The sequence below is a fragment of the Ochotona princeps genome, chromosome 8 (genome assembly GCF_030435755.1).
Source record: "Ochotona princeps isolate mOchPri1 chromosome 8, mOchPri1.hap1, whole genome shotgun sequence".
In the NCBI taxonomy this organism is placed as follows: domain Eukaryota; kingdom Metazoa; phylum Chordata; class Mammalia; order Lagomorpha; family Ochotonidae; genus Ochotona; species Ochotona princeps.
This window is the reverse complement of record NC_080839.1, coordinates 12913928-12937770: the sequence shown is the minus strand read 5'-3', so window position 1 is coordinate 12937770 and position 23843 is coordinate 12913928. Positions and strand designations below refer to the sequence as shown.

Genomic DNA, 23843 nt, shown 5'->3' with positions numbered 1-23843 from the left:
GAGGCCCAGTGTCCTGATATGGGACACAGATGTCTGGGTATCTGAACTGCCAGGCCTCCTCTCAAAGTAGCTTTCATACGCATTGTTCCATGAACATTCGAAGCACCTTTGAACAGTGATTACATTTATGATGTATCAAGAATGGTGCTTGGCATTTGCTGTGAATTATTCCACATTCTCTGTCACTCTAGGATGCAGATGCCATAATTTCATCAAATACAGTTTAGGAAATTGAGGCTGAGGTTTGGTAAATTGCTCGAAGTTTAGAAGCAGACCACAGCTAGGCTTGGGTTTTCTCTACTGAAACACCAGGCACTGGGGGAGCAGGACTTTTTACAATCCCCAGGAGGAAGTAGAGGGTACAGAGGCATTAGAAGATGCCAGCACAGACTCTGAACACTCAAGCTCCCTCAAAACTCCTCGAGTGTCCCATTTTCCAGCTCTGCCTTTGTGTTCAGTTTGCATTCTGTCTTCTAAATAGGTAACCTAGAGAGACAGGTAAGGGATTCGTTCACCCTTGAGGTTCCCCACAGCCCAGCCACCTCCTGCTTCCTGCTCAGCCACCTCCTTAGAGAGTAAAGTGTTGTAAGACCCAATGAAGTCAGACTTCCATGAAGCAAACATTAACAACCCAAGGAACTGTTGCCTTTTCTTACTCAGAGGGCCTGGGGAAATTTCAGGAAACAATGGGCAGAGGCTTTGTGTCTGCTGGGCTAGTGAATCTTGCCCAGGAGCACTCCCAATAAAGCTCGCTTTGAGCTGAACATTTGTTCCTTGTGGATTCTTTCAACCGGGACTTGGATTAGGCAGTACATTTGGTGCCAAAACCCGGGAGGAGTGTGTTGCCTCCTAGGTTCCCCACTGAAGCAGCTCTTTCCTTGGGCCAGGACTCCAACCTGGAAACTGCAGCTCAGGCTTGAGACTGGACCTCTGGTTCTTCCTCTGAACAACCTGGCAGAGTGGGTTAAGTCCTCCCCTAGTCTCTTGTATGGCTCTCTGTTCTGAGGTTTCCCTGTTTTGTGACCAGACCAATAAATCACAGCTATGTCAGAGATTCCCTTCCGTGCAGTCCAGGACTGTACTGCGGGTCTCACTCGACAAGTGCACATCCCAGTCGAGTGACGAGCCATTACCTTTGCTGGACAGACAACCCATGGTGACACCGGCAATTTTTGGCTGTCCAGTCCGGGTCCTTAGAGGAGAATATAGAGAACCCTGGTCTACATTTCACTGTAGGACGCCCTTGGGGTGTTTTCTTGTTAATCTCAAAGCCCTGGGACTAGCCCAGGACCTCCGTGCAAAAGTTGGTCTTTTACTCTGCTGTGGCCTGGCCACAGTCCAAACTGGATAATCAGTCATGCTGGCCACCGGAGGGGACTTCTGATTTTAACATCCTCTGTGATTTAAACGACTACTGCTACAGGGTGGGGAAGTGGGGGGAGATTCAGTATGTGCAATACATCATGGAGGACTTGCTTCAGCTGCATCGACATGAGGGTTTCTATCGACATGTGAGTGCCCTGGTGACATCAAATGTATTTCTCAGCTTGAACCATGACAACAAAGTGTAGAAGTCTTGCAGAAAACTCTGGCACATGTTTCCCAGAAAACATGCTGGAGATTGTTCATACTATCTTGGTGCAAAATATCAAAACACTGCACACAACTCAAATGTCCACTGATATTAGAGATCAGAATGAATACAGAGGGTTGGCACTCTGATGCAGCTGGTTAAGCTGCCACTCAAGACAGGGACTGGCTGCTTCACTTCCAATTCAGCTCCTTGCTAATGCACCTGGGAAAGCAGCAGAAGATGGCCTGTGTACTAATGCTCCTGCACCCAAATGGGAGGCCTGGCTGAAGCTCCTGGCGCCTTGCTTTGTCCTGGCTCAGCCTTGACCACTGTAACCATTTGGGGAAATCACCAAGGGTGTAGACGGTCTCTCCGTTTCTCCTTCTTTCTCAGTAAATCTGCCTTTAAAATCAATAAATCTTGAAAAACGAGTAAGAAAAGCATGACATAGCATGTGATGGAATACTATGGATTACTATGAAGAACTGATCCTTGCTACCATAAAACAACTGGGATGAATCTTAAGACATAAAACAATGAGTGAAAACCAAATATTACAAAATATCACGTATACTAAGCCTATTGATGAGCTTAAGGTCAATAATTAAAAGCCAGTCTAAGTCATTAAAACATCAAAGCCAGGCATCCTGGGGTCAAAGGCCAGCTCTGCCATTCTCTCGCCAGGTAAAACTGAGCAAAAAACAGTTCCTCTGTGCCTCAGTTTCTCTCTGTGGAATGGAAATAGGAACCTACCTTGTGAGGTTTTAGGACTGAAATCTGTAAAGTGCTTGGATTAGTGAATTTGTCATAAAGAAGGAATACAAGCTAAAGGACAGGATTGACAATATTTCGGTTCTTAGATTGGGGCTGTGTGCATCAGCATAGATTTTATGTATTTGTCACTTTTGTTGTTGTTGTTGTTTATACCAAATGTTAAGCATTTCAAACAACAGTGAGCTGTTCCCGGATGCAGCTCTAGGAAGCCCGGCTCAGTCATTAAGGCACCGAAGGCAGGAGGCAAGTGACACCCAGAGCGAAACATACCTGGTTCTCAGCTTGTCACCCACGGACTCCATCCAGCTTCGGAGCCGGCCAAAGAGTGGATTCTCATCGTACTGTTTAGTGTATTGAGTCAACAGTTCCCGCACTACCACCTGTGCCAAGAATTTACATTATCAGCCATGGATTAGAAATGTAAGAAAAGCTAGTGTGAGATCCAGTCAAGTCTACTGGCCACAAGCAAACCCCTTGGAAGGATCCAAATACATGACGCCATCACCGCAGGCCTGTGTTTCTCATGGCCAGTGGGAGGTGTTTACCACATCACTCTCCATCCCCCTGACCACTCATTTCCAAGGACCTCTTTATGGCTGACAGCGGCTGCTCTCCTCCCAGGTGTGTCTCATTACCAACTACTGCAGTTGACATTTTTGAGGAAACCTGCTTGCCTTTAATGGCTGCTCTGTTTTAACCCTTGACCTTCTTTTGGCCTTGGGGAAAATAGAATTAGAATGTATATTTAAAAGACTCCTTAATGATCTTCTCCCTCAGCAGCATGCTTTTCCAAGTCCTCATCTCCTGCTGAAGAAAGAGGCTCACTGAAGGTCAGCAATGAACCACCCGACCGATGAGTAAGCCTACCATGGATCAACCTATCTTCTCTGAGCTCCCACAGGATTTTGCCAAGGTGAGACTGATGACAGCTCAGAGCAGCGGAAGCACCATCTTCGTGGAAGCTCTGCCCTCACTGCTGGCCTACACACTGTTGAGCTAACAAACCATCGTTAGTGCTGAAGTTTTGTTACAAATTTCACAAACAGCTAATTCATTCTCGATCAACTCTCAGTTTTAGACTCTTGTTTCACAGGCACACATTTCTATATAGAACTATATAGATTACAACAAAATGTTATACATATTTTCAATCAGCAGTCTATCCTAAGTGATAGATTTGGTTTGCATGACTGTCTGGGATGTTATGTATCTGTTCTTCTTTGGATAAATCATAACTGGTTGAATAGTCCCTTTCAGTAGGATGCTTAGATTGTCTGTAGTTTTATACTGTCTTAATGACCTTCATATCAATGCATTCAGATCAGGGGTAGTACCACCGCTTGATAATCCAGAATAAATCCCTATGTGCTTGAATACAGAGGTCCTTAAGGCAGATCGTCACGGGAGTGCGGGAAACTTGGAAGGCATTTTTTGCCCAAGGAGTTTTATTGGAGTAGTGCATTATGTGGTACAGTCTCAACTAACACACAACTATTGCTGTACCCAGTCCTGGTGAATGCTTCATTTACAAATGCAAGCAGGCAATTGAGTGTTGAGATCCTCCTGATGTCAGGTCAGTAGAAGGATTAAACTCCTCTGCCTCCTTGAATGGAGAGGTGCTTCAAATCAGAAGGTACTTAGCCATCCTTTCCTGTTACCATGGCAGCCTGCAGAGTTCCCCATTACCACTGGTCCTGAAGCCTGAGCTTCCTTCTGCATTTGTGGTTTCCATGGCTGTTCTTATGTATGCATACATTGTTATATCTTCTTATGTGTTGTGTCTGTTATCAGTGACTTCCCTTTGGTTTCCTTGGAGTATTGTCTTGTATTCTTGGCATTACACCTCTAGACTGGTTACATGATCCATGATGTCACTGCAGGCTACTAAAGGGAGGGTTGCAAAAATATCATCAGGCATGAAGTCCAATAGGATTGAAAAGCACCATAGGACAAGTCAAAGAGCATGAATGTTTCTACAGTGGCTGCTGTAGAAAATACGTGTGAAAGCCAAACACTGCCAGAAGCAAGAAAAATAAGGAAAATGAGCTCACCTGAACTAAAATTAAAATCAGAATGATACAGCAGTTAGGTTCAGTTTTCTTGACATTGGGATCAAAATTTGTACATGCTTACTGATCTATTCGGAGTATGATAACTCCATCTCCCTCTTGCTGCAAAAAAACCCAGCATTTCAGGGCCCGGCACGATGGCGTAATGGTTAAGGTACTCGCCTTGAACGCACCAGGATCCCATATGGGAGCAGGTTCTAATCCCGGCAGCCCTACTTCCCATCCAGCTCCCTGCTTGTGGCCTGGGAAAGCAGTCAAGGCCAGCCCAAGGCTTTGAGACCCTGCACCCACGAGGGAGACCCAGAAACAAATTCCTGGCTCCTGGCTTCAGATTGGTGCAGCACCAGCCATTGCGGCCACTTGGGGAGTGAATCATCAGACAGAGAGGAACTCTGTCTCTCTTCCTCTCTGTACATATGCCTTTCCAATAAAATAAATAAATCTTAGGAAAAAAGAACAGCATTTCAAGCATCAAAAATATTTCTTTTGGTGGCAAGTGTTTGGCCTAGTGGGTAAGACCCAGAAAGGATATCCACACTCCATACAGGAGTTCCCAGGTTTGATACCCAGCTCTGGCACCTGACACCAGCTGCCTGCAGATGCTGGGAGTGCTGATGGCTCCTGTTACCCACGTGGGAGATCTGATTGAATGAATGACTCCTGAGTGAATCCAGGGATTGGAGCTCCCTCCATGGTTCTCTGATTCTGAGGTTCTTTAAATTTTTCTTTTTTCCAATTGCCACCCTACCATGGCTTTCCCTAGTTTTGTTTTTTGGTGTAGTATGGTTGCTGCTATCTGATGACACAGATCTCAATTCATCTACGGCTCATGGTCCTGCGGCTGCCCAGAGCATAGTGCTAGGAGACAGAGTGTAGTCTGTCCTAGGACCATCAGACAAGGCATGACAGAGTTTGGAGAACCATCCTTCAAATGTGAATGAATCGGAGGGGTTCGGGCCTTGGGTTTGGGGGCAAGTGCCGCTCCTCACAGTGTGGCAGCTGTGGGGGGGTGCCCCTGCCGGGTAGGACCCAATGCTGGGGGCTCATGCCAAAGACACTGCCGCAAGGCAGTGAACGAGTCCTCGGCCTCCCCCAGGGCGGCCAGTGCACCATGTGGTGCCAGGCTTTGCCTGCTGGCCACCCGGCGGCAAACTCTGGGGTTTTTTAAGATATGTTTGCTGCCTGGGGACACCCATGACTAAGTCCAATTTTAGTGTAGGTGAGTAGTGAATCTTGGGTGATTCCCAGTGACAGGGTCATGGAAGTTTTAAGCAGGCGCGGGGACTGAGACCTGGTGGTTTGGAGGGAAGTACCCAGGAGACAATTACGGTTAGTTAGATACACCAACCCAATTCGGAATACAGAAATGGCCTGTTTGCCTAGAACATCACTGATTGTCACACACTAGCCCACACCAAAGCTATGGATGGGGGCCTCTTTGGCAGTGATGGGTACCATTACCCAACGGTTTGGTGGAGTGGTGGAGTGGTCACATCTGGCAGGGTCAAGACTCTATCCAGCACGCGAGAGAACTTGGTCTAGGGGTAGACACTATGGGGTTCTATGGGCCCAACGCTGTGGAAATACAAGTTCCCCTGGTTAGCTCACAAGCTGGGGTTGGGATGGACTAAGCTAGATGTGACCATGCCACCTGCCATCACACACGGGTGCAGGAACCCAAAACAGTCAGCGCAAGTCAAGGCAGCAGCACCTGAAAGTGCATCCTTTAACAGGATGTGGGGTGGGCCGTGCTGCCACTGGAATGGGACAGAATGGGCAGGGCTGAACAAACCTTAACTCACAAGAAACAACAGAAATCAGGTTGGAGCACAGGTCATGCCAAGTAGGTCCTTGCACCTACTGATCTGCGCAAGACAGGGATGCTAAGCCACAGCATCTAAGGGGACAGGACAAGAGAGGGGCTCTATCAAGTTGAATCAGAGCAACCACTGGCCTTCACAAGATCTAAGGCTGGGAATAGGCCCAGTTGGGCAGCTAAGGGGATACTCTAGCTGGGTTGAGTTTCCCACCAATGAGCTCATGGGCTGTAAATGGGGCTGCGGTCCGATCAGGATACGAGTGTAATCCCACTTGGCACAAGTGTGGACTGGGAATGGAAGCACCAAGGTGGGCCAGACCCCAACACCATCTGGTGCTCTGCAGGACCAGGGGAAATGTATGACAGACTAGGCTAGGTCTCAGCCCTTACTGAACCATGTGTAAGCCATATGGGGGTATGGAAGAGCCATGGCTGGGTTGAAACATCCAACAGTAAGAACCAGATTGGGTTGAAGAACAGTCAGGAAACACCACTGTTCCTGCTAGGACAGGAGGTGAACTGAACAGGGCTGGCTCATGGACCCACTGGTATACGCGAAACCTGGCACTGGGAAGGTTTCTGATGGAGGAGCCTGGGCAACTCCTCTGGCAGGACACAGTCCCTGCAGGTAAGCGCAAGAAGCACAATAGGAAACAGCCCAGAACAGGCTATGGAAATTATCCCACTGGTATACACATGACACGGATTGGGGGCAGACCAGGATGAACCTGTTCACATCACCTGCTGGTGAGTCCGAGCACCAGAACAGAGTGTGGGATGGGCCAGGTTCGGTTGCGACACATACAAGTACACAATAAGGAATGCCAAGGTGCGATGAGCCATACCAGATGTGGTTGCAGCGCCCAAACAGCACATGTGATAATCAGGGGGAGGAGGCAAAGTTGACAGGGGAATGTGGGCTCCCCTGCTGGACAACTACTTCCATTGGAAAGCGTGAGTCAGGATGGGGGCAGATCAGAATAGGCATGGCTGTTACACCTGTGGGCCTCATGTGGGCTAGATAAGGGAAGGGCCAGGGTGGGCTGACTGTTCCAACTGGTGCAAGCAAAAACTAGAGTGGGTGAGGGTTGGTTGGGCTAGCCATAGTACTAGCTGGCAGAGGTTGGCACTTGGAGCTAATTCTGTCAAGTCAAATGCCAGAACTACCTGGAGAGTGCATAATCTGGGAGTGAGTGTGGCTTAGAAGGGAAATAGTGGGCACCTCCTTCAGGACTACCACTCTCATTGGACAGCGCAAACACCAGGACAGGGGCAGGGGTGGCTGTACAGAGGGTACCTGCCAGTAGGTGTGTGGGCTGGATAGTAGGTTGGTTGGGTTGAGCTGGGCTTCAATGCCCATCAACACGTGCGAGAGCTAAACAGGATGTGGGACAGACTTGACAAGCCTGCGGTGTGTACTGGCAAGCATGGGAACCAGGGCAGGGGGCAGAACTGGTGGGGTTATGGGGAGTCGCCCCAACTAGGCTGCAGCTCCAACCGGTTTGCGTGAGGACCAAGCATGAAGTGGGCAGGATCGAACTGGACTACAACACCCGTTGGTTCATGAGGAAGACAGGGCTGGAAACAGAACGAACCCAGCAATCCCAATGACCAGCATGAGCATAAGCTGATTGGTGTGACGGATGGTGTCGGACTTTGTACTAGCAAACTCGCACAAGAATCAGGCCTGGGATCATCTCAGATGAAGTTTCTCTGGAGATCCCTCAACTGAACTGCTGATCTTAGAACCCCAACCATGAAGAGACTGTCAACCAGTGGATTCTGAATAGGATTCATTGCGATTGGAATTGAGAGATTGGCAGCAATCCAGAACTGATGAACTACAAAACTGTATGAGCAGGACCCTCAGAGCGTGCCTCCCGTTGGGGATCTGGGATGGGTGGGAGGTTGGGTGGGGCTTTTCCTTTTGTTTTTTTCCCTGACCCCAGATACAGGGTAAAATGATATTGATGTGGAAACAATGGTATTACCCACTTTCACCCTGTAGCCCTTGACACTTTGTTCCCTAATCAACTAAGTAAGATTATTAAAAAATAATTTTAAAAAATTCTACAGGTAAAATAAATAAATAAATAAATAAATAATGATAATACATCTTAAAAAAATGTGAATGAATCAATAAGTCCTCTTTCCTGTTTTCAACACCCCCTCCAGTGTGTTCCAGTCCTTAATTCCCTTTATCCTCCATCACCAGTTTCTTCTTTCTGACTGAACCAACACAAAACAGGAAAATCAATTCAGTCCAGACAGAATCCAAATTAGATATAGAAATTAGTTGTTTTAGTCTGAAGAGAGAGAGAGAGAATTGGATATTGCTTCTTCTCTCAAAAGCATGTCACCCATTTTGGAGTCTTTGCTTTTTTCCTAGGTCATGAGCCAAGGAAACATAACTTATAAGATGGAGTTATCTTCTGCTCTTGATGCTGCCTGGGGGGAAAAGGTTAAGCGATGAAAGCTATGAACGACCATGGGACATGGGTGTCACAGTTTCTAACCCCAATACTTTATGTGTTAAATTACAGAAAGGAGATAAAGACAGGTGGTCACCACCTTTACCAAGCATGTAAAGGTGTGCTCCCACCTTCTTCACAGATTCATTGCTGACTGCAATATATTTTGTACAGATAAGTAACTTTCCATTTCAAAATGCCAACAAGAAGTTGCAAAATTAAGATAGTACAGATTCCCTATAAATATCATCCCACTTGCCCACAAAGAGGCCTTTTATATGAAAAGAGTGGTTATCAAAGGCAAGAAATTAAATCAAATTTTGCATTCATTGAATGTTTTAGTTGCAATACAGATTTTGTTATTTAAGTTGAACCTAGTAGTAGAACTTTTGTAAAAACAAAATACTGTTTGCAACACAAATGATCTCATCCTCATCTTAGATTTATGCTTTTCTAGGGCAGATTTTCTTAAAACAACCAGTAATTTCACAGGCATTTGGCACTGTGGTGAAGAAGCTGCTTGGATCACCACATCTCACACTGGAGCGCCCAGCTAAAGTCCCAGCTCAGCTCCCAATTCTAGCTTCCTACTAGCATGTACACTGGAAGGTGGCAAGTGATGACTCATTTCCTGGGTCCCTGCCAACTACAGGAAGACCTGTATCTTTTTTAAAGATTTATTTATTTTTATTGCAAAGTCAGATATATACAGAGAAGAAGAGACAGAGAGGTAGATCTTCTGTCCAATGATTCACTCCCCAAGTGACCACAATGGCCGGTACCGTGCTGATCCGAAGCCAGGAACCCAGATCCTCCTCTGGGTCTCCCTCGCAGATGCAGGGTCTCACAGCCTTGGGCTGTCCTCGACTGCTTTCCCAGCCACAAGCAGGGAGCTGAATAGGAAGCAGGGCTGCCAGGATTAGAACCAGCACCCATATGGGATTCTGGTGCGTTCAAGGCGAGGACTTTAGCTGCTAGGCCACGGGGCCAGACCCAGGAAGACCTGTATTAAGCTCCTCATTCCAGCTTAGGTTTTGCTCAGCCCCAGCCATTGCAAGAATTAGGTGAGCCAATCAGTGTTTGGTAATTCACTTCCTCTTTCTCTCATAGATAAAATAATTAATTTTAAAAAGAATCCTTTACATATACATCAGCTTGAGATGCAATTTCAGCCTTGGTGATGGTGGGGGCTATATCTATCCTTCTTCCCATGGTCTTTAACTTAAAAACGAAATGGTCTTTATTTGCTTATGCACCTGCACAAGGAACCACTTTCGTAAGAGGATGCTGGGGTGATTGCATAGTCAGAACAGCCATTGTTCTGCACTTGGAAACGGGGACTCTACACAAGACTGCAGAACGATGGTATCAGAAACGCACACTGATACAGTATGTGTCACGTAACACAGAGTATATCCCACCAGTCAATGTAATCCTTTTTTAGGTCAAATCACATTTCAAGGCAGCAAGGAAGCAATTAGCATTTCTGTACTCTAAGTTTTCCACTGATTTATGCCAGCCACAGTGAAACGGTTTAAAGTGTCTAACAAGGTGCATTGGCTGCCAAGACAAAGACAGCAGAACAGAAAAAATAAGATTTCTAAGAGGAAAGCACTAGATAGCCATTGTGCAATGAGGGTTAGCTGGGTTTGCACCATGTGTGGGGACAGCCACTCAGAGTGCCACTACTTATGGCACCAGATTTCCAAATCGTGTTATAAGCAGCCTTGAGTAAAATGAACTACCTGATTGGGGCCCTGTGTCTACGCCGGCCTCACTCCACCAACCTAGCCTTGGCCCGAGGGCTCCTAGTGGAATGGCCCAGCAGAACTCGAGACACCCTGCTACTGTGTGGATGGCCACATACTGCAAGGGACACATAGTGGGAGAAAAAATTGCTTGTCCGTAATATGAATACAATGGTGTATCTTAGATTTTTCATTCATATATCCAACAAGCCTAGGTCCTACAGGGCAGCTCTGGGGTCATCCAAGGGATGAGGAAGAAGAGAAAACCAACGGGGCATGACTCTCCAACCCTAAGAATTTTTTCCCCATGTTCCATCAACGCAAGATTTCTTTGAAGAAATGAATAGTACAGGGGTAGGGGAAGGAAAGAGAGGGCCAAGGAGAGGAGGGGAAGGTCTTCTTTAACACCAAACACACATATTGGAGCTTTGAGTAACTGCTCTGTCTTAAACGTGGATTTGAACTTGAAGAAGAATGGATGGATCTGAAGCAATGAACTAGGCTTAGCACGAGTCCACACACAGTCCAATTGAATTGAAGCAGCCCTCTTTTTAAATCTGGACCAAATTTACCTTGCCTTCTCCTTGTCCTTTCTCCATCAATCAAGTGCACCCTTTGTGGTTTCCTTCCTTTACCATTCCTACATTTATGGGGCATCTGTGATGCACAAGGCTTCTCTTGGTTACATGAGTCTAATGGGGATTAAAAAGATGGATAGGGGACATCTGTCCCTCAGGGGTCTCAGCCCAGGATGGGCAGTCTTCAGGTGCACATGCAACATGCTCTATAGCATCACTGAGAAACATCTAGACACAGGACAGTAAGTCCAGAGCAGATATCTTTCCTGTTTCCTAGAGGAGACGAGCTTTTGAACTGAGCATTAAATGATGAATAAGCTTCCTTCATTTGTTCATTCGTTTATCCAATCACTAATTCCTGCTATTTCCTTAGAGAATCTCCTTGGTAAAAGCTGTTCAAAGCTCTTTGTTGCTCTGCCTTTCAAAGAAAAAAAAAAAAAAAGAGGCTTCCAGAGGAGCCAGCTCTACCATTTCCCATTAGAATTTGTGGCCCAGAGGCCTGTGTTATAGCTTAATAGGTTAACCCTTCACCTCTGGTGTCCATACAGGCATTGCTTCATGTTCCAGCTGTGCCATCTCCAATATGGTTCTCTGCTTAGGGCCTGGGAAAGGAGCAGAGTGTGGCCCAAGTCCTTGGGCCCCTGCACCCATGGGGAGATCTGAAAGAAGCTCCTGGCTCCTGGTTTTGGATCAGCTCAGCTCCAGCTATTGCAGCCATTTGGCGAATGAATCAGCAGATGAAAGCTCTCTCTCTCTCTCTCTCTCGCTCCGTTCTCCCTAACTTTGCCTTTCAAACAAAAATATTGAATTTTTAAATATTGAAAAAAAATTTGTGTGGAGTGGCTGTTGTCCCACATGCCCCCATATGTGTGGAGTGGCTTATTAGGCAACAGTAAACAACGGGGACCCCACTTCTTTCCTCCCTGACTCCACTGTGAACTCATCCCCTTGCCACCCACCCAGAGCTCATCCTGAACTCCTGTGGAGGCAGACGGCTCCCAGCTCCCTCCCCTCACCTGGATGTTTTATACCCAAGTAGGAACCCAAACCCTGGTGTCCAGGAATTAAACCATTACAATATGCAGAATTCCGGACTGTAGTCAGTGCAAGGGAGTGTACATGGTGCTTGTAAACTCAGCACAACCTTTATAGAGGCCCTGGAGTGTACCTCACACCTTGAGGGAGGGGAGACATTAGCTCTAAAGGGTTAGGCTGCCCCTCATGGCACCAGTGAGGGCACCAATTCTCAGTGAGGCCAAAGCCAGAATTTTGCAGCCCATCGGTGTGGTGAAACAGTAGCCAATCACAAAGCCGCCATTTCTGGCCTAACTGGGCATCCTCCATCATGAAGCCTGGTGTGGGGACTTCTAGTCTGTATCTCCTGGGACTGGCTTGGACCAGAGGAAGGGACCACCTGGTGCCCACTCCTGGTTTCCATCCTGCCCCAGGAGGGGTGTTGGCCCCCTCCATCAGTTTCTGGACCAGTTGTCCCATAGTGGAAACTTCCAAAGGAGTTGGCATTCTGGGGCCAAGGGTCTGGAACTACTGCCCTTTGCACAGTTGGCTTTGTTTTTTCCCTCTACATTCCCATCTGCAGTCATTCCCATCAAAAACAAGGTTCTAGTTTGCCTTTTTTAAAAATTCCCTAGGCCTGTTGAGTTCATGCCTTGCTACCTAAGGTAATTGTCAGTAGTGGCAAAGCAGTATGAGTCGACCCACCCCGGAGCAGGTAAGGGTCCTGTGTTTGACCCCCATGGTGTTTAGCTTCAGGGGTCTGCTGCAGTAATTTAGGTTTTGGTTTAGCCCTAAAGGCTACAAATCTGGCAACCCTGGTGTGGGTTTTGTCCAAATAAAGCACACAGCTGGAAGCGGCTCCTCCCACCCCAACGATTGACCTGCCTGATACATCAAGTTCAGTGGCCAGCCCAGCTCCCATTCCAGTTCACCCTAGGCCATGGGAGCTGACTCACAGCACCTATGCATTGGTAGTCACACCTAAACCACTCTGTGAGACTGGGTGTGACCCTGTACAGCCCTGGCTAGGGGCCCTCAATGGCGACAACTGTGGACTACTGGGGAAGGTCTCACCTAAGGCCTTGGCCTTTTCTGGAATTGCAGCAGCTGTCTTTTGACACAGCTGCTATGACCCTGGAACCCTCACAGTGTCAGTGCAGTGGGTCTAGCCTGCGGGCAGACAGGTTGCTAAGCCAGCCCTGGGATCCCTTTGGAAGATGGGGTGTTCTTGGGGTTTTAGCCAAGCTACCTGGCCATTACAATAGATAAATGTGGCCCTGGCGGATAATCAAACCCACAAGCAATCAAGATCACATCAAATTCCTGTAAGCTTTTTGTCCCCAATCCCCATGCAAGGCACCCTGGTGCTGTGGGTTCTCCTACTCTTGTCCCCTGCCTGTCCCAAGTCCCCCTCACACTTGTCTCAGTTCCAACAAACTTTCTTGGAGTTCACACGCACATCAGCCTTCACCTGACATTCAAGCCACCCGCCCTGTTCCCAACCACAGCCATCCAGGGTAATTGGAGGAGATGTTACTCATATGTTCGTATTTTTTATAGAGAAGAGAAAATAGCTGAAGTTTTAAATCTGCAATGAAGCAAATAATAAAATGGCAAGGAAGAGAATGCAATAAAACAAATCTTATGAAGTTTTCTTAACTTGAGTAATGTACAAAAGCCCACTGAAGGAAAAGAGAAAATTCTCCTTAACACCCAATGTTGACTTTGGTTGTTTCAAATTATAGCGTTACTTAAACATGTTCAAATATAACACTAGATATAAACACCTTGTGTTTATAGCTCTTGTTTAACTATAAACTGTGAAATTAAATACAAGCAAAACAGCAAAACCAGTGAGATTCCAATCAACAGTCCTAATAACACGGGGCAGGCTATAGTCTGCAGCAGCGACTTGGCCCACTCCCACCTGGGTGGGTTCCTTTGTTTGGATTCTATCCTTCGCCTTCAAAGCAGCTGGAAGAGCACCTCCTCCATCCTGCTTCTCTGTAACCCGCACCAGCCCACAATAGGGAGCCCATGATACCATCTTAGGCCTTTACTTGGCCCCTGCTCATTCCTTAATTCACAGAAAACCTGGTCTTTTACTTTCTCATTGGTTGCTGGTGAGCAGGTGTATTCTTTGGTGCTAAAGGTTTCCCAGTACAGCAGCCTCCCTTATCCACAGTTTCACTTTCTGTGGTTCCAGCATGCCCATCCTCAACTGTGGTCTGAAAGAATGACATGGAAAATTCCAGAAACAAACAACTCACAGGTCTTAACGAACTTTTATGGCAATGCATTATTATAATCCACATTACGATTAGCTGTTGTTCACTTCAAACTATGTCTAATTTAGAAAGTGAACGTTATCAGAGGTACATATATTTAGGAAAAACAAACACAGTGTCTATAGGCTTTGGCAGCCTCAGCAGTTCCAGGGTCTGCTGAGGTTTTTGTGTGAAGACAAAGGCTGGATACCGCAGCGTGAGTCTTTGGTTGTATGGTTTGTTACCCAGACGATACAAACCCAACTTAGACTATTTCTGTTTAGATTATCATCAACATTAAAATACACAATTAACACATTCTTGTCAAGAACTCACAGACCTCGATGTGAAAACAACAACAACAACAATGTTGAAATCAATCTGATGGCAAAATTCTAAATCCGTATGGAAAATGAAGCGTGGCTTTGGGTTGCAGGGAAAGAAAGATAAACAAGTGGCCTGGATTCAGAAGGCTCCATTTCTCCAAAATCACACACAAACAGAGTCCTTGCCACGAGCTTTAAATATTTAGATGCTTAAACATCTGGTTTTGGAAAAACATTAGTGACAGCTTTGCACACTGGTCAGTGGGATTTGGAAAGAAAAACACAACGTTTTTGCAAACCACCTTGCTCAGCTTTTTGAAAGTCACCCTGACGCCCCTCCAAGTTCCCAAAAACAGATGATCGCATTTTGGAAATCCTTCCTGCTCAATTCTATCCCCAAACAGACACCACTGGCTTCCCAAGCATGCTGCTGCCTCAGCCCTTCCCCCGAACTCCCAACTTTCCCTAGGCCTCTGCCTCTTTGATGTCATTCCCTACACCTCTGGTATTTCCTGCCATTTTCTTCTGCCATCATCTGGGAAGATCCTGGATGACATTTCCCATCTACAGATCATGGGGAAGTGCCCTTGAGTCACTTCCCCCTCATTCAGCTGGATGGGGGAAGCCCTCCTGTACCCTGCATCCCTCCAGAAGGCCCTCAGAAAAGGAGGCAGCTGGTCTTTCAGGAAACAGCACTCTTCCTCACAGCCCCATTGCATCTGAAGCAGGTGCTGTGGCTACCTGGACCTTGGCCTTGTAGAACTGGATGCTCTGTGGCCATGGTTGGGTTGACCCAACCTTTGCCTCTGATTTGAGAGGTGCCTGTACTTTTCCCTTTCTGGTGACACATACACCTGTGGATCACTGGGGTTCACAACTAGCTAGAGGGCCGTCCTCATCTGCCCACCTCTGAGAATGTTCTTACAGGTCCACTCTGAGCTCCTTCTTGCAGCAGAGGAAGTTCAAGGTCTGCAGTCCAAGGCCCAGTTCTCACCCACAGGGAAACCTCAACAAGTCCCAGGGTCTCATTCTAGCACCTGAAAAAATGTTACTCATGGTTGAACTGGGGAAAAAGCGTAAGAATGATTAATTATTTATCTAGTGGAAGAATTTGGAATTCTTCCCAGTATGGGGATGAGAGAGCATTATGGCTACAACATAAAGTGTGTACGTGTGTGTGTGTGTGTGTGTACATGTGGTGTGCATGTTTGTGAGATGTATTAGTCTATTTCTCTAAGAAACATTTTCTTTCTTTAGTCCTTTTTTCCTGTAATTTTTTATATTTAGAGGAACTTTTTAAAAAAAGTTTTCAATACACCTGAGTTTTGCAATTTGAAACCATATGAATTAATCTAAATTCTTCTGCATCCCTCTCTTCCAATTCCTTACTCCAGGAATCTCCACTTGTAAGCGGTCTGTATTCTATAGATGCTTCCAGATTCAAGGCCAAGTGGATTTTCATGATTGGTTTGCTTCGTAGTAGAAACACAGTTTTCTGAAGCGATTTTGTTTTTTTCTGGAGTCTTATTGGCTTTTCCCTCTTCTTGTTTCCAGAATAAACCTACACCTTTTCCATCATATCACTGATGTTTTCTTGCTGCCGGCTCATACTCTTGGTGAAACAGAAATCACTTCCTTCTCAGCGCCATCCTTTTGATCCCCTGGCCTTGCTGCTCCACGTTGGACTCCATGTGTCCCGAGTTTTCCACATCCCTGCCACTTGGATGCTTCTTTACACACAGTCCACCCAGACTAGATCCAGAAAGTAACCATGTCTTCTAAGTTCTTCCTTCCTTTTATGCTTCTCTGTAGTTCATTCACAAATAATATTTTTTAAAAAAATTCATGGAAGGGAAACTAAGTGAGCATTTGAATCTCTGCACTGGACTTTCTTACAGGAATATCTTTATTCTCCTTCATGCTTGGTCAACAATTTGGCTAGCTGCAAGATTTTCTATTAAAAAAAAAAAAGCTTTATCAACTCTGAAGATTTCGGTCCATTTTATTCTAGATCCTGACGTTCAAAGTATGGGCCACCAGTGAACCGCGACAGCCCCTGCCTCCCACCCCCAGAGCTATTTGCCAATACAGAACTTGCACCTCTGAACCTGACACTGAACAAGATGCACCCAGGGATGCATGGTTGCTTTAGGGTTGTGAAGTGCTCCCCTGAAACACAGTGTCATGGCTGAATCCTTCCTAGTCTTCCCCTTAGTCACTAACACAATTCCATCTGAGGGCTGGGAGCCTCTCCCTGTCGTTCCTTGGTGTTCTGACACCATCCAGGCTGGATTTAGGCTCTGATGTTATCTAGTGGTCCCTGTCAATCGCCAGACTTGTGCATTTCTTCAGATCTGAGGAACTCTCATTGCTCTGACCTTTGCCTGCCCGTCTGTTTTGGCTGCACCCTCTCTCAGGAATGTCTGAGCCTTCCCATTTTATCTCACTTCCCCTTCATCTTCCTGATCTGCAGTCTGGGAAACGGTCCACCTGGTCCTTCAGCGCTTATATGGATGGGACTTGGTCGTCTGCAAGTGTGTCCTTCCAGCTTGCCAGGCACTCAACGGCTCTTCAAGTGCTCATTTTCAGAGCAAGCCGTTCTTGTTTCATGGATACAATGCCAACCCCCATCTCTATTGGGGATTCACTGGTCGTTGTTTCTGCTTTGTTTCCCTCAGCAGCCCCAGGTGTTCTGTCCATCCTTCACCACATATCCCAGATTAGTGGTTTCTCCTTATTTGGTCAATAATTTGCTGATCATTTTTATTAAATAATTTTATAACTTCGTCCAATCAATATTTTTCATTCTTTAGGTGGGATGGTGGTATTGTGGTTTTAGAAGAAAGGGTCCTCAACTTAAGAAAATGATTGTTGGAAATTCTAAACATGAACTATCTTGATGTCTGCAATTCATTTCAGCTTGGCACACACTGGCTCACATAAGCAGATGCAGACAGGGTAAGAAAAAGAAACAAAATGGGATGCTCAAATGTCTCCTGAAACGGTCAACTTTTATCTAGAAATTTTTGTGTAAAAATTTTCATCGTACAATTTGGGAGTGAAACAAAACCATCAGATGCTGCTTGGGAAAACACCCTCAGAAGTCTGAAACTCCTAAGGAATCAGTTTCTTACTGGAATATAGACACCTGCTTGACCTTTCATTTCCCACCCTCCCCAATTCAAGGTTAAAACCACAGAAGATCACGCAGCAGATGTCCTGTCACTGGTACATGACACGCATCAGCAGCCCAGCCCACAGTCTTGCTCAGACCACGCGGCTAGGGGAAGAAACTCCGGCCTCCACAGCATCTGCTCTCTGTCCTGTCCTCCATCACAGGTCAGCTGAGTCTAATGTCTAAGTTTTTTAATTTTAATTTTAATTTTTATTTATTACTATTGTTATCATTTTATGATAGTTTTTTATAATACATTTATGATATACATTTTATGATACAGACCCTGGGATTTCCATTACCTTCTCCCCAAGCTCCCTCCCCCACCACTGAGTTCCCTTATATTATTACTACACTACAGCTTTTCATAGACAGTCATATGTCCATCACTGAGGGCATGGACAATGGCAGAGAGTCCAGCATCCTGTTGTCAAGATACAGTAAACAGTTTCATTTCATTGGGAGTCCATCTTTGATCTGGTAGTAGAGATGCATACTGCATTGTATCCTCATATTTGTATATGATAGTCTCCATTACACCGTTACTACATATCCCCTTACATGAAAAACCACAAAATATAATCAATAACAGGAAGAAAGAAAAAAAAGAAATTAACTACATCATAAAGTTAAATAACACGCTAATGAATGAGTAATGTGTCACTGAAGAAATGAAAATCAAGAACCTTCTTGAAGAACATGATGCTATTGTATGATCTATGAATCAATGAAGAACTTAATGAGGAAGAAACTATTCTGAAGAGATGAAACTAAACTTTAAAAAAATAAAAATCCATGAGATATAGTTTCCATTGATACTTGTTGGTGAGATATGTCTTCTGGAGGCAGCAGATAGATGGGATTTGTTTTTTAATATAGTCTACTAATCTATGAGGTTTGATTGATGAGTTTAAGCCATTTACATTCAGGGTTAATACGAATGGGTGGTAATTTGGTCCTGTCATTTTAGTAATAGGTAGTCCATTGATTTAGTCTTCTGTTGTTATTTTACTGGGATGTTCTTCACATAAGCCTTTGGTTGTGGTGGGCACTATTCCTCTTCTAACTCAAGAGAACATCTTTAAGTATCCTTTGTAGGACAGCTTTGGAAGAGGCATATTCTTTTAACTTTTCTTTACTGTGGAAGAATTTTATTGCATTTTTAAAGACAAATGAAAGCTTTGCTGGATATGTTATCCTGGGCTGAAAATTTTTTGTTTTAGAATCTGGAATATGTCACTCCATTCTCTTCTGGCCTATAGAGTTTCCTGTGACAGGTCTCCCGTGAGTTTAATTGGCATCCCTCTATATGTCAGCTGATTTTTTTTCACGTGCACTTTAAAGGATCTTTTCCTTATGTTTGATTGAAGAGAGCTTGATTATCATGTACAGTGGTGAAGATTGCTTTTGGTCAATCCTAATGGGAATCTGCCCCTCCCATATTCTGTTTCCCAATTCTTTCTTTAGATTAGGGAAGTTTTCCCTTATTATTTCATTAAATACATTTGTAAACCCAGCTTCTCTTTCTGCACCTTCTGGGACTCCCATAACTCTTATATTTGGCCTTTTAATAGTGTCTTTCGATTCTTGAATACTTTTTTTAGCTTGACCCAGCTCTGCTTCCAGCTTTTTGTTTGTTTCACCCTGGTGACAGAAAATATCTTTAAATTCTGAGGTTCTTTCTTCTGCCTGCTTCATTCCATTTTGGAGACTCTCTATTGTACTTATAATTTATTCTACTGTATTCTTAATTTCTGATATATTAGCTTTAATTTGATTCATTTCTTATGTGACATGTTCCTTAAATTGCTTGAACTCCTGTATTACGTGCTTCTGCTTGTTGATAAGAAGCTTTATAACAAGTGTTATGAATTCTGTGTCCCCCATTTTCTTAATGAATACATCGAGAAATACATTAACTCTGAGGTTGGCAAAGGCTTTTGCTCCTGTGCGGGAGAGTCTGCAGTAATATTCATTGTGCCTTTGCCTCTTCTTTTGGTCTTGGTCATTATACTTCTAGTTAACAGAGTCTTCTCCTTGGGGCAGGTTTCTAAACTGTCACCCACTGGTCTACTGTTCAGTTTTACTTATTGTGGTTGGTACACAGCTCTTTGTTTGCAGTCACTTATACCACACCTTCCAGTAAGTTCCAGGTCTGGGTTCTTATGTTAGATTTCTACCATGGTCTCTGTAGCCCCAGCTCCTGGCTCACCACTCTCCACCTCCTTGATTCCATGTGAGGCTGCACCATTATCTGTACAACCTTTCTTCCACTTCCAGTTGGAGTAGATCCCAGGATTAGGGAGACACATGGAGTCCTATATAGCTAGGTTGTTGGTGGTGCTGATCTTGGCAGAACCTGTTGGGTATCAGGTCTAAGAGCCACACCGACCTATTTTGACCAGCATAATGCCAAAGTCGGTATTATTTTCCCTGAGTTCAGTGAGTTCGCTCCCACCTCAGCATATGCACAGCTTACTGTTGTCCCTGCAGTCTTTAAGTTTTTCCACACTGTACAAAATGGTGCTTGATGTGCCACCACTAGAGTTCTTGATCTGCTGGCCATCAGGCCTGAGGGCTACTCAGATCTATCTTGGGCGGAACCTGTAGGATGCCATGTAGTAATCAAGATGGCAGAATAAAGACATGTTTAAACAGATGGATAAACATTGGCCAATGTGAAGCAGAGAGGGCACTCCCCAGGAAATAGCAGAGAACAGAACGACAGCAGAGGGGCACCTGGAGACTGACAGACACAGGAAAACAGTGGACACAACTGTGTGGTGATGCAGCGACTGCTACCCCAGTGGCATTCAGCGAGTGGTGATCTGAACTGCACTGAAAGCTTGAACTCCACCAGCAGCAAAGTGGGAAGGGACGTTTACCGGCAGCTCAGGAGGTGAACCCAGACAAAGAACTGCCCGTTCTGATGGTCTGTTCGATTTGGCCAGGAGCAGAGACAGAGTGGCAGATCCCAGATGGGTGGTATGGGAACGGGGTGGATTTCACAGCCTAGTCTGCCCCCTAGAGTCAAATCTGGTGCCATTTTGTATAGGGAAGCAAAGGCTATGGATAGTACTGTGCATGCACTGAGCTGGAAGTGAAGTGAAGTCATTTCTGACTCAGTGAACTGCAACAATGTCTAAAGTTTGAAGGAAGAGAAAGAGCCAGAGAGATCTTGTTCTCATGGTTGCTCACTGCATGCAATGATCTGGCACTCACTTCTCCATGGAAAAATGCTCTAATCTTTGGACTTCAGGTGTGACAATAACACTGCCAGGCCTCCAGCCATTGGGCACACATCTTGACTATTGGCAATTCCCAAACAAGACTCTTCAAGACAGAAGGCCTGCAATCTGAGGCCTGCATTGTGGCATAGCAGGTAGAGCTGCCTCCTGTGACACAGGCATCCCAGTTGGACACCACAGTTTCTATCTTGGTTGCTCCACTTCCTACCAAGCTCCCTGCGGCTGGTATGGGAATGCAGTGGAAGATGGATCAAACGCCTGGCCCCCAGATACCCGTGTGGGAGATCAAATGAAGCTTTGGATTTCTGGCATCAACCTAACTTAGCCTTGGCCATTGTGGCTATATGAATAGTGAACCAGAGCATGGAAGATCTTTTTTTCTTGATGTCCCTTCCTTCCTTTCTCTCTGTAATTCTGACTTTCAAATAAATAAATAAACCTTTTAAAGAAGATCCTCTCCCCTCCAATCCATCAAGAAAGGGACACTTTTGCTTGGCCTTTAGACCAATTAACTGTAGGTTGTCTGTATGTTTACACTTTGGCATAATGTACAATTCATGCAAGGCTTCTGACTGGCATTCTTTAAGACATTTGCCAGAGCAGATTAGGAAAGGATGAATCTCCATATATCTCTAATGAAGCCAAAGGAAGTTAGAATGGAATTTCATGGGTGTGGGGAGTAATCGGATTTGGTGGAGGGTATAATTAAATTTCACTGAGGGCCTACAACCTCTGACCTGTGACATAATGAAAGGGTCAAAACCCTCCCATCTTGCTTCAGGGAAAGCAGGGGAAGCCTGCAGAAGCTGCAGAAAGCCTCAGTCCCAGGATGGGGCCTCTGCCTGATCGGCACAGTGGGAATTTCTCCTTCAGGGAAACACTGGCACACTGTGAGGCCCTCTGAACCATCCATCTCCAATAGGACACCAAAGCAGGAGCCAGTGGTGAGAAAGGCGGCCTTCTCAAAACAGGCAGAATGCAACGCACACAGGGAAAGACCCAAGGACTGATGCCAGCAGACAGCCCCAGCTTGCCTGGCATTGAGTGGGCACCCTCTTGGATGCCAGGCAACCTGAAAGTACTGAGTACAAGGTCCCTGACAGAGTATGTCCACCCAGGGCAAGCAAGCAGGCCACCTTATCCCCAGCATGAAGCAAACACACCTTGAATCTCAGTCTCTCACTCCTAGAGGCCATGCTATGCCTCAGCAGGCTGGAAATCCCTCTTCCCACAGCAGGTATTGGGAGGCTATGGCAGGTGCTATGTTGGAGAAGCCACTGTCCTGATGCTAGGCAGGTCTTGGTGGACAGGTCTGTCTCTACATGAGTCCCTTTCCTGCTGCCATTTCCAGTGACCCAGCAAGAGGGGACTATACCTCTCTATGGCAACAACGCCCTCCAGAGCAGGGCCTCAAGCCCCCTGACAGCCTAGTATCCCTGCGAATGAATGCCATAGAAGACCCAGGTTCTTTCTCTGTCTCATTCCCACTTCCACAACAGATAGCAGAGTCCCTGTTTCTCCTCATGCTTCCACTTCAGTTCTCAGAGTTGGACCCTCCATAACACTCACGAGAGCTACAGTCAAAGGTAGAGTCACAAACTCATGGTCAAGCAGTGAAGAAATACAGGCTGAAGCTGTAACACAGTCCCCAAAGGAGCAGTTGTTGAAAAACCTCACCAACTTGGGTCACCCACTCAGAGGGAGAATGTGCAATGATGCAAAATGCAATTGGCACAATGCCTGAATTACTGAGTCCTCCTGACAGTCTTACTACAACCTTTGAGACAAGAAGCGGGCCAAAGAAGAGGGAATTTATTTTATCTATCATTTCAGTTATTCAACCTCAGTCTGGAAATATTGATATCTGTCTTGATTCTCAGAGAGAGACCATATCCACAAAATTTTTATCACTGTGCATTGATATAACTCTTCTATTTTATTATCAGCTACTGCTTTTAATCTCTCATCATGTCTGATTTATAAATGAATCTTTCTCAGAGATACATTTGTATAGAAAAAATATATATATAGTATAATATGTAGGGCTCTTGTATGCTCCATGGTGTCAGGCAACCAGGGCTGTTTGGAAGACATTCCTGGAGAATGCAGAAAGACCATGTCAATTAGCGCAAGTCCACAGTGATTCTTCAAGAATTCTCCCCAACACTCTACCAGAGATGGCTCTAAAAGCTCAGAAAACGACGGAGACTTGCCACTGAGTAGCATGTGGTGCTTTGACACTCCAAAGACTGTATTAGATGCCTGATCAGTGTTCTCAAAATGTCTCAATTCCTGTATTGATGAAAATTTCTTCCACCATAAGAAGCAACCATCTTCACTAAAACACCTATAAGATACACACACACACACACACACACACACACACACACACACACACACAAATGGGAGTGTTCTTTTTCAGTCATCTAGAACCCTCCCAATATGGATGCTGATAATCTACAGTATTTCTTTCCAAATGCACACATGCATAGGATTCTGTTGGTTTTATTCCTCTAACCATTTTTTAATATGTTGACACACATTTGTAAAAATACAGCTAATTCAGAATCATCCAAAGGAATCCCATGAGTCCTTCACCCTATATCCTTATAGTAAAACATCCTAACCAGGAAAAATGGTCCTGTTGTGAGCCAAAGAGCTTTTCAGGTTTTGCTACTTTTTCAAGTGGTCATGTGTGTGCATGTGGGTGTATGTGAGAGACAGAGAGTGTGCACACGCATGCCCACGAGAGGATGCAGCTCTCTGCAGTGTTGCATGTGT

The 23843-nt window shown here is 45.4% G+C and overlaps 1 protein-coding gene across 1 annotated transcript in view; it reads right to left on the bottom strand.

The window, feature by feature from the left end:
* Positions 1 to 23843, bottom strand: part of ACOXL (acyl-CoA oxidase like) — a 312000-nt gene that overhangs the window by 94507 nt on the left and 193650 nt on the right. Inside the window, exon 14 of the mRNA XM_058667609.1 lies at positions 2618 to 2727. Coding sequence (XP_058523592.1) covers positions 2618 to 2727 — 110 coding nt within the window. The remainder of the gene's footprint in view (positions 1 to 2617; positions 2728 to 23843) is intronic.